General features: G+C 37.6%; 1 protein-coding gene across 4 annotated transcripts in view; it reads left to right on the top strand.

The window, feature by feature from the left end:
- glra1 (glycine receptor, alpha 1) overlaps nt 1-18,192 on the top strand; it is a 57,890-nt gene that overhangs the window by 29,063 nt on the left and 10,635 nt on the right. For 2 of the 4 annotated variants that reach the window (XM_017474634.3, XM_017474635.3), the window contains 4 exons: nt 1,275-1,357; nt 1,717-1,854; nt 5,347-5,561; nt 9,373-9,519. In XM_017474634.3, coding sequence (XP_017330123.1) covers nt 1,275-1,357; nt 1,717-1,854; nt 5,347-5,561; nt 9,373-9,519 — 583 coding nt within the window. The other 2 variants (XM_047157204.2, XM_053682149.1) reach the window with 2 other exon arrangements.

The following is an 18,192-nucleotide window of genomic DNA, read 5'->3' as shown; positions in this document are numbered from 1 at the left end:
TAAGGGACTGTTGAGCATGGATTGTTGTTTAAAGGGAAAACCAACTCGAGCACCAGATCTGTGCATTAGCAAATAACCAGCTAACTTAACAGAATTAGCAGTGAACACAACAACACATGGTATGGCAAGGGAAAACTGTAAGCAGCAGTTGCAAAAGTTCAAGTTGTAGAAAACAGCATGCTGAGCGATAGCTAATAAACTAGCAAGGCTGATGAGGGAAAGCCAACTCAAAACGTCATGGTGTTCTGTAGCATGCGTAAAAGGGCGCTAGTAATGTGAAAATACACTCACTCAGGCAGAAGAGATGAAATGAGATGAGATGAGAAGAGGCTATCCCCAGCTTTTGAGGACAGGAAACCTGTAGCACCGACTGTAATCACAAGCTGCCAAGCAAATCGCTCCATATGGTGTACACATGGACCGAAGAGAAGGGAAAGATGGCCTTATGACAGCCCTATTTTTTGTAAATACTGCTGTATACATCACTAAATAAAGGTAGACTAGCTTGTCTCATGAAGCCCACGAGTGAAGAAAAATCAGAACAAATGATAAATTAATGGCAAATACTATTACTAAAAAGTGGCATTAAAATATGTACTAATAGCATATTTTAGAGAGAAAAAAACACAACTATAATACGTTTAAAAACAGGTATTTGTTTTTCCAGTTTAGTCTGAAGTAAGTGTAGAACTAGTACATGGACAGTACTGCATTTAAAGTAGCAAACTCTACCATATTATGAGTGTACAGTCCCATGTACTAATATGGACGGTTTGTAGTTCAGAGTGCAGAATGTAAGCCTGGACCCTTTGAATTTAAGGGGTTAAAGTATGCTTTGAGGGCAGGAAAGTAATGTGTAGTATCTTGAATTTCATCATCTCTTAACTTGACACCATCAGATGAACACTTCGAATCAGACCGCTTTCGGCTATGAACACCCTCTAAATTGCATCAGGGCTGGTGCACACTCTGATTGCACGCTGGAAAATACAGTAGCTCTTATTCTGTGGTAGTGATGCTGTCATCCTGATAGAGTACAAAATGTGTGAAATTCACTGAAGTTAATTTCTAGACTACATTAGGTTCAGGATAAATAACTTTAACGCATGTATAGAAACGACTGTCTAACACTTTAGATTTAGATTTTACCGGTTATATGTAATGCATTTGTTTGTTACTTCTGACCTCTGAAATTGGCAGATAAGAGAGGGAATGGCTGAAATTGCATTTAGAATGTAATGTTTGCTTGCAATGCCTGATCTGATCGTTAACAGGATAACACTAATTCTGGCCTGTCCCATGGACCTGAAGAATTTCCCGATGGACGTGCAGACTTGTATAATGCAGTTGGAGAGCTGTAAGTATGCCCTGCTCATCACAATGTTGGGGAAGATTTATTCACTGGCTCAGAGATGGATGTTTTGCTGGCTCGTAGAAAGAAATGAGGAGCACAGTAATTTACGTGCACCTTAAAGTCGAGTGTGTGGAAAGATGCTGCAAGCTCAGGTTATTGCCTGCTCCTTCTTTCACTCTTATTTTAGTTATTGTCCTTAGGGATGCAGCACATTCAAGGGGTCTGGCACTTAGCAAAACTAGGTGGTAGTACAAATTGCAGTGTTATAATTTACGCAATATTTCTTGTCTCTTTATCATTTTTTTATCAGATTATTTCACACAAGTGTTAATTCACTACTTGTTTACCCCTCTCGTTTTCAGTTGGCTACACTATGAATGATCTGATATTTGAGTGGGACGAAAAAGGTGCTGTGCAAGTGGCTGATGGACTGACGTTACCCCAGTTTATCCTGAAGGAGGAGAAAGATTTACGCTACTGCACCAAACACTACAACACAGGTTAGCACCCGCCCCACACTTGCTGAGGTTGGGAAATATTGTGCACGTGAAGCTCCCTTGCTATTTCTGGAGTGCCAAACCAGCAAAGACATATAAGTATATATGCAGACCCACAATATTTTGCAGTGCCCATCTCTGGATTTGAACCATATAGAAAACCTATGTGGATTGTAGCAGGCTGTCTATAAGCACAAACCTAAGAATATAAAAGACCTTAAAGTGTACTGCATGGAGGAGTGGACCAATATCCAGCTATACCTGTGTCCACCCTTGTTAGACATTACAGGAAGATACTCAGTGCTGTTATTCTCTCATAGAGCAGGCATCACAAAATAATCATTGTAAGGGTGCTGATAAGCAAAAGTAATATTATACAATGTATTGATCTCAAAGTATGATGTACTGTAGTTCAAGTATTTTTCTTTTTCTAAATGAATGTTTCAGGGTGTGGGACACTATACACAAGGCACACGTAGAGACATTATGATTCTTTTTCTTTTTTTTACAAGCAGTTCTGAAAACAGTAATAGTCTCTGGTGGCAGAAAAAGCATCATGGCCATGCTCCGTTTCTCCTTCATGGTCTTTCAGTTGGGTTAAAAACCATCTGTCTGGTCATTCTCGCCAGTCAGGATTTGTTACCCTCAAGATAAAGTGGGAATTAGACTTGAAGGCTAATCTACTTGGGCTCTAATATAAAACATAGCAAAACAGAAAGGACACAGGGTGTATTGCTCCATCAGGAATGCTACTTTAAGAGGTGTAGAATTTGTGCAAAAACGAAGGTCAGCGGAGTGATTTGATCTGTGTCCTGTCTTGTGAAATTGCTAGTAGCATATATCTATAGCTGGTACATACAAATGTTCAGTTTGTTTCTTGAGTGCATTACCACATTTGTGACATTATATTGTCACATATATAGAAGGTTTAAATATATAGTTCAATGTTGAAACATCAAATTTGGGATATTTTTCATAAATTAAATGGCCTAGTTTGACACTGGTTGAGAGATAAAACTATGAGTCAGAAATGAGTGTCATCTGCCTGCTTGTCTATGAAGAGTTGAGCTATGTCACTCTGCGTGTGCTTCATCTATAGCATAATATAAGAGATCAGAGTAAAATCTCTCTCTCTCTCTGACTTTCTCTCTAACTTTCTCTCTGTGTCTTTTGCTGACTTGCTCCTTGTATGTGGTTGAGGAGCAGATTGCTGCAATATGCTGTCTCTGTCTCCCCTTTTCACCTTTCCATTTTAGCTTCATGGCACAACACCAGTGCAAATCCTGAGGGTGCCTCCCTCCTATCTATTCCTTCACCTCCCATCTTCACCCCTCACTTCTCTTGTCTTATCCCACCAATGTTAATTCACTCTTCAAGGACAAACATTCTCCCTAGCTGGCCCTGAATTTTCATCGTTCTAGCTGTACCGCTGGTCCCTGGTTCTCCATTGACTACAGATATTCATATGTCTTCATTCTGATTTATTAGCTGCAGTCTTGTTTGATTTGCTGAGTGCAGACATTGTCTCTGGCATCTGTATAGTTTGTCTTCTTTCTGTCCTGTCTCCTATGGGTCTCTGTGACTAAGACAGATCTTAGATATAATTTTCATCATTGCGCCAGCAAAGGTAGTGTTACAATGAATTTAAATTAATCAGGATATTGAATAAATTAATCTGATACTGAGCATTGACACTTGACTGATATTGGCCTAAAATGCTGAATTGGTATTAGATTGTATTTGGTATATTTCCCTATCTAATCCACTACTCTGTTGTTTTAATGCATAGCATGAAAGTCCATCCATCCATTTTCTGCATCACTTATCCTACATAGGGTCGCTGGGAGCCTAAAGACTATCCCAGGTGACTCAGGGCGGGCCCTGAGGTGGGCAGAGTACACCCTGGACAGGGTGCTCTGCATTGCAGGGTAAACAATCACTCACACACCCACTCAGCCTACAATGCATGTCTTTGGACCGAAGTATCCAGTGGAACTCCTCGAAGCACAGGGAGAACATGCAAACTCCACGTACACAGGGCAGAGGCGGGAATTGAACCTCCAGCCACGGAGGTGCAAGGCAAACATGCTAACCACTAAGCCACTGCCCCCACATGCCATGAAAGTGTGTGATGAAAACTGAATAACAGCCATGCTGTTTTTGTTTTAATTTGGAAAATGATTTAGACACAAAATGTTTCTACACAGCAGTTATGCTACCTCAACCTTAGGCATTCAAAGCATTTCTGTACTATAAAAGGCCGGGAATTGCCTTGTTGGAGAAACATATTCTCAGTGGGAACCCATACTGTGTGTCGAATTATTCACAAATTACTTTAAACGCTGGCATTTCCACTGTGCTGAAATGTAGCATACCTTGAGCTAAGAAGTATTTTATGGAGTCAGTTAATGTTTTCCACCTAGTTCTGCCTATAGTGTATGTGGTACATCTGTAACTTCCTCGGAAATGGTAATTTGATACATCTCTCTGCTTGTTGAGGCTGCTGGTTTCTGGTCTCTGGGAGAAGGTATATGAAGATATTGTGGGTGATTATGCTTTAAGTGGTGTCTCAGCTTCAATGCATTCCCATATATTGTTGTCACATTTAAAAAAAAAACAAGCACAGCAGAACTGGTGTATGCTATTTCTGCTTGGCACACATTGCCACCATTCCAGCAGCATAAACTCTATAGACACATGGAGCAGGTGCATTTATAGCACTTAAACTTCAAGATTTAGCTACAAGGAATGGATTTTGAATAATAAATCAAATGGTATTTGAGGAGAGAATAACCCTGCTACTTTGTAGCTATCAGTTGTGTAAAATAAATGAATAAATCAGCGTTTTTACCTGCTTAAAAAGTTACAAAAACGATGTAAAAAAAAACAAAACAAAAACAAACATTTCAAAACATTTCATTCAATTTGATCACCATGGGTGCTCCTTGCCACAGTAACACAGGGTTAACAGGGTCTGCACACACTAGGCGCACACTCATTCACACCTAGGGGTATGTTTTTGGGAGTTTGGAGGAAAACAGAGAACCTGGAGGAAACCCTCATGGATATGTATCTCATTGTGATATAAATACTCTCAAATAAACTGTATGCAGAATATCCTCACATTTTTAACATTTTGGAATTCTCTTTTTGTAGATTTGATCTTTTTTCCCTATTCTAAAACCACAAGTGACAACTCTGTATAAATGAAAGAAAAATTATATAATAAATTAAATTAAAGAAGTAGAATTGGGTAAAAAAAAAAGTTTAGAATTGGTAGACATAGGCTGAATAATATCACCAGATAAGATTTATAACACATAAGATCATATATTATTTACATTCCTTACATTCATTATATCAAAAACAATGCATTCAATTTACTTTCAGTATGTGTGCAGCTTAATTCATTCACACCTATTAATATTTTCTGCCATGTACCAGTGAAATTGGGTCTTTGTAATGATAACCATATTTGTCTGGTGCGTGTTTCAGGGAAGTTCACATGCATCGAGGCCCGCTTCCATCTGGAGAGGCAGATGGGTTACTACCTGATTCAGATGTACATCCCCAGTCTGCTAATCGTCATCCTGTCCTGGGTGTCCTTCTGGATCAACATGGATGCTGCTCCTGCTCGTGTGGGCCTGGGCATTACCACTGTGCTCACCATGACAACACAGAGCTCGGGCTCCAGAGCCTCTCTGCCAAAGGTCAGTCATGACAAACTCCATTAGATCTCCACTCTCACTTCTCTTCTCTCTCTCTTCTCTCTCTCTCTCTCTCTCTCTCTCTCTCATTTAGAGAATATGTATAAATTTCAATAAAGACTGCATGTATGAACATATCTTGTAGCTAGTGTTAAAACAGTAGTAGTTCAGACCGCTTGCTGAGTCTTTGATAAGACTACTTAGACTGATTAGATATTGACTTGGCCAGTTATTCAAGAGACTTTATCGCTTTTCATGATAAAGACTTACTAATTGACCATTTATTGAATTACTAATAGATATATGAATTGACCTGGAAAAGTGATTTTTTTTATTTTCTTTGTTTTATGAAAGCAAAATAAGAGATTACAAGAACCAGAACCTGATGATTCTGAGTAGTATATCTATCAAAATGTGAGCCTCCCTTTGACAGCATATAAAATCATATATAACTGTTTATGTATCATGTTTTTCAGCTACTGAACATAATCAATATGAACTATGTATGATACAACTTAGCTGTAGTAATGCTTATATTGTACAATGATTCAGTCTACAATAAAACTGTACACTGTCTACTTTTAAGGAATTTAGCCCTCTCTTTCTTTCTCTCTCACTCTTTTTCTCTTTGGAGATTAAACTGTGAGGTTAAATGGTTTCCTCAACTCTCTCCCATACAATTTTGATGTCATGCTAATCATTGTAACAGCAGAGGTGCATCTGCGTGCACACACTGAACACACGGCACACACTGGTACATGGAATTGCTCCCTTGGTGACGGTCATGGATAGAAATGCCACCATTCAGCCCGGTTTCTGCCATCTATCACACACCCTCTCACTTCATCAGGATTCTGCTGTCTCTTTCTGTCTTCTTTGACAACCTTGACCCTAGAAGTGATGCACATTAATAATTCAATTTGTGCTAAAGAGTGATACAGACTGATATTTTACTGCCATATAAATGAAAACGCTGGCGTTCTTGATTTACAGATATGAGCATTATTAAATTAATGATATGGCTGTCCGATATACATATAATTATATACATAGAATGTTTTTTATAGTGCACTTAATTTACTTAAATACACGAATATTATTTAGAGATTAAAATAATTGAAAATTTTATTTATTTTTATATTATATATATACAGTATCTCACAAAAGTGAGTACACCCCTCACATTTTTGTAAATATTTGATTATATCTTTTCATGTGACAACACTGAAGAAATGACACTTTGCTACAATGTAAAGTACTGAGTGTACAGCTTTTGCAACAGTGTAAATTTACTGTCCCCTCAAAATAACTCAACACACAGCCATTAATGTCTAAACCGCTGGCAACAAAAGTGAGTACACCCCTAAGTGAAAATGTCCAAATTGGGCCCAAAGTGTCAATATTTTGTGTGGCCACCATTATTTTCCAGCACTGCCTTAACCCTCTTGGGCATGGAATTCACCAGAGCTTCACAGGTTACCACTGGATTCCTCTTCCACTCCTCCATGATGACATCACGGAGCTGGTGGATGTTAGAGACCTTGTGCTCCTCCACCATCCGTTTGAGGATGCCCGACAGATGCTCAATAGGGTTTAGGTCTGGAGACATGCTTGGCCAGTCCATCACCTTCACCCTCAGCTTTTTTAGCAAGGCAGTGGTCATCTTGGAGGTGTGTTTGGGGTCGTTATCATGCTGGAATACTGCATACTGATCATGCTCTGCTTCAGTATGTCACAGTACATGTTGGGATTCATGGTTCCCTCAATGAATAGCCGTATGAGTGCTGCAGGCATTGCTGCAGAGGTTGAAGGGGTGGGGCGTCAGCCTGTCAGTGCTCAGACCATACACCGCACACTGCATCAAATTGGTACGCATGGCTGTCGTCCCAGAAGGAAGCCTCTTCTAAAGATGATGCACAAGAAAGCCGGCATACAGTTTGCTGAAGACAAGTAGACTAAGGACAAGGATTATGAGACCAAGATAATCTTATTTGGTTCAGATGGTGTCAAGCGTGTGTGGCTGCAACCAGGTGAGGAGTACAAAGACAAGTGTGTCTTGCCTACAGTCAAGCATGGTGGTGGTAGTGTCATGGTCTGGGACTGCATGCCTGCTGCCGGCACTGGGGAGCTACAGTTCATTGAGGGAACCATGAATGCCAACATGTACTGTGACATACTGAAGCAGAGCATGATCCCCTCCCTTCGGAGACTGGGCGGCAGGCCAGTATTCCAGCATGATAACAACCCCAAACACACCTCCAAGACGACCACTGCCTTGCTAAAGAAGCTGAGGGTGAAGGTGATGGTCTAAACCCTATTGAGCATCTGTGGGGCATTAATGGCTGTGTTTTGAGTTATTTTGAGTGGACAGCAAATGTACACTGTTATACAAGCTGTACACTCACTACTTTACATTGTAGCAAAGTGTCATTTCTTCAGTGTCACATTAAAAGATATAATCAAATATTTACAAAAATGTGTGGGGTTTACTCACTTTTGTGAGATACTGTATATATATATATATATATATATATATATATATATATATATATATATATATATATATACATACACACACACACACATATATATGTGTGTGTGTGTGTGTGTGTGTGTGTGTGTGTATATATATATATATATATATATATATATATATATATATATATATATACTGTGGCCCATTGCACTAACTAGACATATTCCTATTCATTAGTATCTTTCTGGTTGTAAATTTCAATTTCCAAGTTTCAAAGACATAGTGTAAAACGTACACCTAGCTGATTATGCAGACTATTTTTTAGATGGTTATTTAAGATTGAAAATAAATTATGATATTTTTCTTACTTATATTGTCTGTCCAAACCTGTGTTTATTTACAGAAATCTATTATTATTTTCGACATGATCTGTTTTCCATGTGTACCTAGCTGGCACCACTATTATGAGTAGGCTTTTTTTGACAGGAGAGGGGTAGTAAAAAAGCAGTCCTGTTAAAACCGTTAAATTATGATATTTCTATAAATAAATTCATTAGGAAAGGTATCCCTGCTGTTTTGAAGCATTCTTTTGTTCTTCTGTATATTTTCCATACATCTTGTTTATTTACAGGACCTGTCACTGTTGTCCATTTAATGGTTTTTTAATACCTTATAATTAAGTTAACTGTGACATATGCATTAACGGGTCAGTTTTGAAAAATTGCAACAAATTACATTGTGCTTTCTGGCTCTTTTTTCTTCTCTTTGTGTTTTGCATTATCACCATCATGCATAATCATGTGAATTTAACCAGTTCACTTTTCCAAACACATGAAAAATGTGTTGTGGAAATATTTTAATGCTCGGATTTCAGACTCAATTATCCAGTCCAAGAAATAGGTTGAAAGACAGACGCGTAATTTTTTTTTCACCTTTCCTAATTTTTTTGAAGACATATAATCACGGCATATCTTAATTGCCGACCCCACTGGTCCTGAGGCATTAGTCATTGATGATTAATCATGCTCTAAGAGGCAGACTTGTGAAGAATTAGGAGCAATAATACATTAAAATGTAACCTTGCTGTGTTTTTATTCAGTGACACATTATTTTGGGTGAAAAAAAGATGACTGCTTTTATCTCCTTCTCTCTCTATGGCTTTGGAGGAATTGTTGAATAGAATTGTCATATTTTATGACACATGGCACCATTTTAAAAGCGCAAATGCCTCAGTTGTGAATTATGTCTAAGGAAATGACTTACGATGACTCCACACTGACATGCTCACTGTACTGTGTCTCATTGCTAACATAATCTACATCCATGTCTTTGTTACAGGTCTCCTATGTGAAGGCCATTGACATCTGGATGGCTGTGTGCCTGCTGTTTGTCTTCTCAGCTCTGCTGGAGTATGCTGCTGTCAACTTCATCGCTCGCCAGCACAAAGAGCTGCTGCGCTTCCACAGGAGGAGACGACACCTAAAGGTGACCGAACCCACACAGCCACACTCACACACACACTGAAGTGGATGGGATCTTACAGTGAACTTGACACACACAGAGAACTCACAAATTGATAAAAATGGTGGGGTACATTGAACTTCTCTCTTTGAGACGCACACATACATACACATGCGCACACACAAACACTGCAGGAAATAGAATGTTAAGGTGAACAGAAGCTACAGCCTCCGTATTCCGAAAAAGTTGGGACAGTATGGAAAATGCAAAAAAAAAAACAAGAAGAGTCATTTGAAAATTCAATTTGCCATGTACTATATTGAAAACACATTATTAACACATTATTTGATGTTTTATTTGGTGAATTTAATTTATTTTTGAAAATATATGCTCATTTCAATTGTAATGACTGCAACACATTCAACAAAAGTTGGGACAGTCGACTGTTTATCACTGTGTAACATCACCTTTTCTTTAAATAACACAAGCATTTGGGCACTTCATTTGGGTAAATCATCCGTTGGTTAGTTTTGCGAGCAGAATTTTTCCCCCATTCATCCATTATGTATTTCTTCAGCTGCACAACTGTATGGGACCTTCGTTGCCTTATTTTGTGCTTCATATTGTGCCACACATTCTCAGGTCAGGGCTGCAGGCAGGCCATGCTAGCACCCGCACTCTCTGCTTACGGAACCATGCGCTGAAATGTTGAAATGTTGACTCGTCGGTCCACAAAACACGATTCCACTGTGCTACTGTCCATCTCAGATGAAACTGAGCCCAGAGAAGTCGGCGGTGCTTCTGGACAGTGTTGATGTATGGCTTCTGCTTTGCATAGTAAAGCCTTAACTTGCATCTGTGGATGCAGAGGTGAATGGTGTTGACTGAAAGATTTACCAAAGTATTCCCGAGCCCATTTCAAGATATCCATTACAGACTCATGATGGTTTTTAAGACAGTGACGTCTGAGTGATCAGAGATCATGCGCATTCAGAAGTGATCTTCGGCCTTGACCTTTATGTACCAACATTTATCCGGATTCCCTGAATCTTTTCATTATATTGTGCACTGTAGATGGTGAAATGCCCCAAATCCTACCAATTTGTCTTTGGGGAATGTTCTTCTCAAAGTGTTGATTATTCGTTGACACATCTGTTGGCAGATTGGCGAGCCTCGACCCATCCTTGCTCTTGAAGGATTAGGCCTGTTTTGGAGACTGTCATAAATTTTTTGGAACCTGTTGCATGCATCAATTTCAAAATAAATGTTTACCTTCAAAAAACTATGCAGTTGATTAGGTAAAACATCAAATATCTTGAAAACGCCTTTATACATTTTTTGTTTAATTACAAGTCAAAGTACATTTACAAATCACACCTCTTTGTTTTTATTAGCATTTTCTATACTGTCCCAACTTTTTTGGAATTGGGGTTGTATATGAAATACATGCATTTTTGGAGATTATAAAAATAACAAAAATGACGAAACATACACACACACACACACACACACACACACACACACACACACACACACACACACACATTGGCTTATGGCTTGTACTGTAGCTAAATAATGCTATGGCTACACTGTAACCCCTTTTTTTTCTTTTTCTGTTGTTTTGCTTAAAACACTTAAGTTTCTCAGCAATAAAAAAAATATGTATTCTGTGCTATGTATTCTCATCATTATGGAGAAATTAGGTAATTGCAAATACCTACATGCATGCCCAGTAGACCTTTTATGACCCATACCTGCCAACAGTTATACAGAGAAACAATCTAGCACCTGCTTGACTCAATTAAAATGAAATTACAGACAAACACCCAATGCTAAATAAAACGTGCCAAATGTCAACTTCATAGCCCATGCAGATAATATAACCTGTACTTTTTTGTACTTATTGCTTCAGCAGCCTTTTTCCATTCTCTGCTCCAGTGGCGCCTGGTGATTTTTAAAATAGGGGCAGCAAAGGTGTCTGTTTTTGACATATACTGTATGTGCGTGTGCATTCTATTTGATCTGTTTCATGTGTTGCTCTGGCCTCCTGTTTAATTCTCAGTATTTCCTCATAAGTAAAAGCATCAGAAGACCTTTTGAAAATCAGGTCGACAAAATTGTCTGCCCGTTAAGCTGCTAATTAACTAACTCAATTTTACAGAAGAAGACAGCTAGCTATCTAGACCTATAAATGAAGAAAACACATCAAATAATCAAACACAACTTTATCCGCTTGATTTACAATATTTACCGATTACAATGATAAAATAACAGAATATGGATCAGGTTACTGAGCACTATAGTACTCGAGTCTGACTGGTGCTGAAATATTTAACCTTGCATTAAATGAACGAACAGCGCATTGAAGTTGCAGTGAGGTATTTTATCATTTGATTTACTAAATTATTTAATTTCACCAAAAGTGATGAATAATATAGACACATTTGTACATTTAATATACAGGGTGTCCCAAAGGTCTCCATACATAGGGGACTATGTATTCCAGCACCACATCGGTTGTGCCTTCTTCAGTGGATGTTCGTGGACGTCCACTTCTCGGTTGATCTGCAACTCTTCCAGTCTTTTTGAATTTGTTAATAAGTTTGGCAACAGTATCATGTGTGTGATGTGCTTGACATGTTTCCTGATAAATTCCATCGCAACCTTGCGACAGCTTCCTGATCCAACCATGAGAATGATTTCAGTACGTTCTTCTTCTGTCAAAGTCATTCTTAAAGGCTATCTGAAATATATATATATAAACAAAGTATGAAAAAGACATTTTGCTATTAAGAGTTAATTTCCCCTATGTATGGAGACTTTTGGGACACCCTGTACAAACATTTCATTTGAACATAATGAAACTTTAGGGGAGGCCAGGCGTCTCATGTAGCATTAAATTAATTGCCTCTGCTCTGTTTTTCAATTCTATTTAGCTATTTTTAAGCTTTGGAATTGATGACAAACTTGCCAGTATGTAAAATAACCAATTAGGGCTGTGCTTTGTGATGTTAAAATACTATTAACCTTAACTATTAACCATTAACATATACACTTTTTATATTTATTAGACTGTATGTTTGGATTATCCTACTATATAGGATATTCTTGTCCTAGGTGAATCCTATAAGCATGTATCAGAACTAATCATGACTGTGTGTTGTGTGAGTCTGAAAGTGCACTGTATGCCTGTTTTGCTCTTGTTAATATGCTGCACTCGTCGATGACATATAGAAGTATATGTCTAATTTGCACCCATACACAATTAGATATGCTTAGCCCATTCAGAATTACACAGGTTTCATAATGCTCTATCCACACTCCTGTGTGTAACCCACAGGCATACAGTGCACTCTCACACCGTCATACACGTTTAATCATGATTGGTCCTAACACCTACCAATAGGATAAAGCTATTAAACCCACAAGAAAATAATATTCTAAATAGTGCAACCAGAACAATGTAGTATAATAAATATAATAACTATATTTATATCTGAACTCTAAAATCTTAGTGGTTAGCATGTTTGCCTCACACCGCCAGTGTTGGGGGTTTGATTCCCACCACTGCCCTTTGTGTGCGGAGTTTACAGGTTCTCCCCGTGCTGCTCCAGGTACTCTGGTTTCCTCTCCCAGTCCAAAGACATGCTACTGTGAATGTGTATGCAATTGTGTCCTGCGATGACATGGATGGATTAGCACACTGTTCAGGGTGTACCCCGCCTTGTGCCCCATGCTCCCTGGGATAGGCTCCAGGTTCCCCGTGACCCTAAAGGATATAAGATGGATGGATGGAGCACACTGATAGCATTAATGCACTCATACTTTATTGTTTCTATTTTAACAACTAATTCAGAGGGACTTGTATGATACTCCAGATAATCTACTACTAATTTAATGGATAAAAAAGTGATTAACACAGAGAAAATTATAATCATTGATATGGTGAAATTTTCTGTAATGAGATATTTATTTAATATTAGTTTAATTATATGTCAGCACGTTGTAACAGTCAGTACGTTTTCAAGTTTTCCACCACAGGAAGTCTTCAGAACAGAGGACTTTGTTTTCTGAGGTTTTTTAATAACATGACAAGCTGTGTTTTTTTTTCCTTATAAGCTTTTTTTTAACTTCACCAGAAAGAGAGAAAAGAGGTTGGTGACAGAATAATCTTTATAAACTTTGGAGTGGTAACAGTAACAGCATGCCCCATCAATTTCTATTCCTTACATATTAGACTCTCTGCTAACATTCATTTCATCCCATTCTTTTACATATGGGAGTCAGTAAATATAAACATGGTTACATAAACTATTTTACCTGAGCAGTAATAGTTCTATATTAATATAACTGATTAATAAAATAGTTTTCAAGCTTGTTCTGAACTCACTCAACCTTACCTCAGCCAAAACATAAGGTGTTTCCAAGCCAGTATGAGCCTTCCTTGTAGCCGTAACTACTGTCAGAGCTCTTATATGAATTTAATCAACATCTTCTAACATCAGATTCAACAGTGTACAACAGTGCTGTGTTTTAAAAAATAAATAAATAAATAAATAAACATGCGTCCTTTTAGACATCAGGCAGTGATATCTTTCTACCTTGCTTGAAAACTGCTAACTTAGGAAGCTTCGTTATTTAGAGTGTAGCTTCCTACCCGCTTGCAATCCTAGCAGGACAAATGATGGTCGACAGGAGTCCAAAATTATCTGGAAAGGCCCGGCTTGGCTGCAGGTTTTCATTTCAAGAGCTACACCTGATTCCCTTTGTTTCATTATTTCACCTTGATCTTCAAATAATTATTAGGTGTGTATCCTGTTTGACTGGATGAAAACCTGCAACCACAGCAGTTCTTTTTGGGTTAGATGGTCCAGATTTCTGCTGGACAAATACCCATATTACAAAGAATTCATCTAATTAATGATTACAGAAATACTCAGGACCGTTTCTTTTTATAAGCAGTATAAGCGATAGCTTAGAGCCTCTAGACCACAAGTGGGCTTCATAATTTTTAAATAGATATGCAAAACACCAATTAATTGGCAAAAAGCTTTACATATCATGCTCCCTTGTATTGTGAAAAGAATAGAAACTGCAGTTTATGTGATTAACTTAGGTAACAAAGATCAGAACAGCACAAAGAAGCAGTGATCATGAAGGGTTTAGTCCTGATTAATTGGATTTAGTTAGTTGTCCCCTTTCTTACTTCTGTTTTGTTGATGTAATTGAAATGGAAAAATTTAGTGACTAATCAGCCAGCTAGTATCTAGAGGAAGAACTGTTAGGCTAACACATTAAGTTGCTAGAATGTTACTACTAGCCATGGCATTTTATTTATTGACTTTTTATTTAGTTTATTTGCATAATTTTGCTTGTTTAGATATTTAATTCCTAATTATTTTCCTTCGTTTGTATAGTGTTGGTGAGGGGCCCTGCAATAATAATAATAATAAACTTTATTTTATAAAGCGCCTTTAAAAGCAGCTTCTCAAAGCGCTGTACACAAAATAAGCAATACACAGAAAAATAAATCATAAAAGTTAATAAGAACAACAACAACCTTAATAATAATAATAAAATAATAATATTAATAAAAGAAGACATCAGCAGTCAAATGCAAGTTTAATAAAGTGTGTCTTAAGTAGAGCTTTAAAAATGCCAAAAGTCTGAGCTTCCTGAGTTCAGGAGGAAGAGAGTTCCAAAGTGAAGGAGCATAGACAGAAAAAGCCCTGTCACCCATAGATTTTAGGTGGGTTTGTGGAACAGTTAACAAATTGCACTGTGAGGAGCACAGGGATTAATAAACCAGATAAGTAAAGCGGAGCCAAGCCATGTAGTGCCTTGTATGTCAATATCATGATCTTAAAATCGACACGGAACCTGACCGGGAGGCAGTGTAAGGACTCCATAACAGGAGTAATATGTTCACATTTCCTGGTTCCCGTCAGGCTCCTGGCGTCAGAGTTTTGAACTTATTGCAATTTGTTGATTGTGGATTTAGAAACTCCGGCTAAAACGGCGTTACAGTAATCCAGCCGAGTGACAACAAATGAGTTAATCAGCTTTTCAGCCACAGAGAAGTTTAGCATTGGGCGCACTCTAGCTATATTTCTGAGGTGAAAAAAGGATGCCTTCACAGTGCTCTGAACAAAAGAATCAAATGTGAGGCTGGTATAAAAAAATTACTCCAAGGTTCCTCATTTTACTTTGGGTCTCTAGAACAGAGCCATCAACAAACAAAGACAGTGGACCAGCTTTGCAAATTTGATGACGGAGCCTATAAGCATAACTTCGGTTTTCATGCTGTCCAAGCACAGAAAATTATTATTCATCCATGTTTTTATCTCAGAAATACAGTCAGAAAGAAAACGAACATCAAGCTTTTCACCAGATTTTGAGTGATTGTAGATTTGGGTATCGTCAGCATAAAAGTGATAATAGAAGCTGAGCGATCGCAGCAGATGCCCAAGTGGAGATAGATAGATATTGAAAAGTAAAGAGCCTAAATCTGAACCGTGAGGAGCACCAGTGAGCACAGAGCTTGTGTCAGACCTGTGTCAGACCCATAGAAATAAACTGGTAATGGTCAGTAAAATAGGATTTAAACCAGTTTAAATCTGTCCCGGACACACCAAAAACATTTTCATAGCAGGTAAGTAAAAGACCATGATCCACAGTATCGAAAGCAGCTCTAAGATCAAGAAGAATAAGAATGGATGTAGCGCCAGAATCAGAGGCCATCAACAAGTCATTGGTAACTTTGACCAACGCCGTTTCAGTACTGTGAAGTTTTCGAAAACCTGACTGAAGTGGTTCGAAGAGGTTGTTAATTGTAAGATGCTTACATAGTTGAGAGGCAACAACATGCTCAAGTATTTTTGCCAAAAACGGAAGATTTGAAATGGTACAAAAATTGTTAAAATCCTCCACGAAAACATTTTCTGAATACTGCAAGTGTTGTGTACATAGTTGTACCCAATGCATATGATGTGTGACATTACAAAAACGAAAATCTGAAACATTGGACAAAGCTTAAATTAAGCTTTTTTTTTGGGGGGGGGGGGATAACAAAGGACCTTGTTAACCATACTGTAGTGTATACCAGGAAATATAGGACAGTAAATCACCTAATCCTGTTATATTTTAACACATACAGCAGAGACACTTTTAATAGAACTAATGGTATCCTTATAGCCCCTGTACCTTATTGTAACACCAGAATAATATAATTTAAAATACTATTAATATAAATCCTTAAACCGTATATTGCTAAATCCTATGAACTGAAAAGTATCTCATTAGTAAAGTGGTGGAAAGCTGAAATGTAGCCACTCTGTAAGCTGGCTGTCTTTGCCATGTGAGGATTTACAATTATTCACAGAGTTTAAAAAGAAAATAGGGCTATACCTAAATCTTGAATCCTACTCTGATCCATAACCCAATAGGTGCAGATAACAACAATGTACTCTTCTCCCAGCTATCTCCAGGTAAATCCAACATAGAGAAAGTACTCAGTTGATCTCATCCTGCATTATTCACCAGTTACCTGCTAACAGCACAAGCTGCAAATCCTGCTGTTTCACTCCAGATTCACTATCCAATACAAGATGCAACCTTTTGCACAAGGTCATGGGAATCTAAGTGATATTGCTAGAAATATTAGTTTGCATTTTAGCAGAACTAAGAACTACAGTATTTTAGGCATGTGCAGAGGATATAGAATATTCACAGAGAGTATACTAAAGAAAAAACATTCAATTAAGTTAGAGAAATCATTATACAATTTATATACCTGTATACTATTTTAAAAATCCGACTGACATAATAACCCACAACTCGATGGTAACAATGGGCCTCATTTTTCAAACTGGATACGAATAGATATATTTGTTAATTGTTCATATGAATGGTTGCACAAGAAATTTGGTATGCATGAATATTCCCTTAAATTTGGAAACATTCACATCCTACTCCTGCTCCTGAGTGTGTGTAAATTTACGGATAAGAATACTAACTAATGTAAACCACAGCTTCAAATCATCGACTTCAAATCATATAATTTGAATGGATTACTACACTTTTATAAATGGAATATAGTGGACAGGTAAAATTGTTTATTTTATTACATTTACAGCATTTAGCAGATGCCCTTATCTAGAGCAACTTATAGAAATAAGCTTCTATCAAAGACACATTCTCATGCCAGTTCACTAGGTCAGGGACTGAGAGTACCATAAAGAACATTTTATAAAACCCAGTTGTTTTATATTATTGGCTTTAATTAAACAATATGAAAAATAAACCATGTGAGGCAACATAAACCCCTAAATAAAGACAGATAAAACAAATTATTCACTTATGACAAACGAAATGGCACCATATAAATGGAGGACAGGTCAGTCTGTCTGTGTATGGCCATAATCTGTAAACAAATGCCTCAGCTGTTATTATTAATAATAATAATAAGCTCACTTAATATTATTATTATTATTATTACATATTCTTACGTATTTTAATGGCATAGTGAGTCAACATAATGTCCACTTCTGCCTTTCAGTCTTTACCCTGATCATTCATTTGTATGCTCATAACCTGACTAACATTTATGGAGTTTTGTAGGTGTCACTACATACAAATGAGCTGTATTGGGAATGTGTGTTGCACTTTACAGCTGATATGCACGCGACTACAAAAATG

Source organism: Ictalurus punctatus, chromosome 8, assembly GCF_001660625.3.
Source record: "Ictalurus punctatus breed USDA103 chromosome 8, Coco_2.0, whole genome shotgun sequence".
In the NCBI taxonomy this organism is placed as follows: domain Eukaryota; kingdom Metazoa; phylum Chordata; class Actinopteri; order Siluriformes; family Ictaluridae; genus Ictalurus; species Ictalurus punctatus.
The sequence above is the reverse complement of the archived record's forward strand: the minus strand, read 5'-3'. Positions and strand labels throughout refer to the sequence as shown.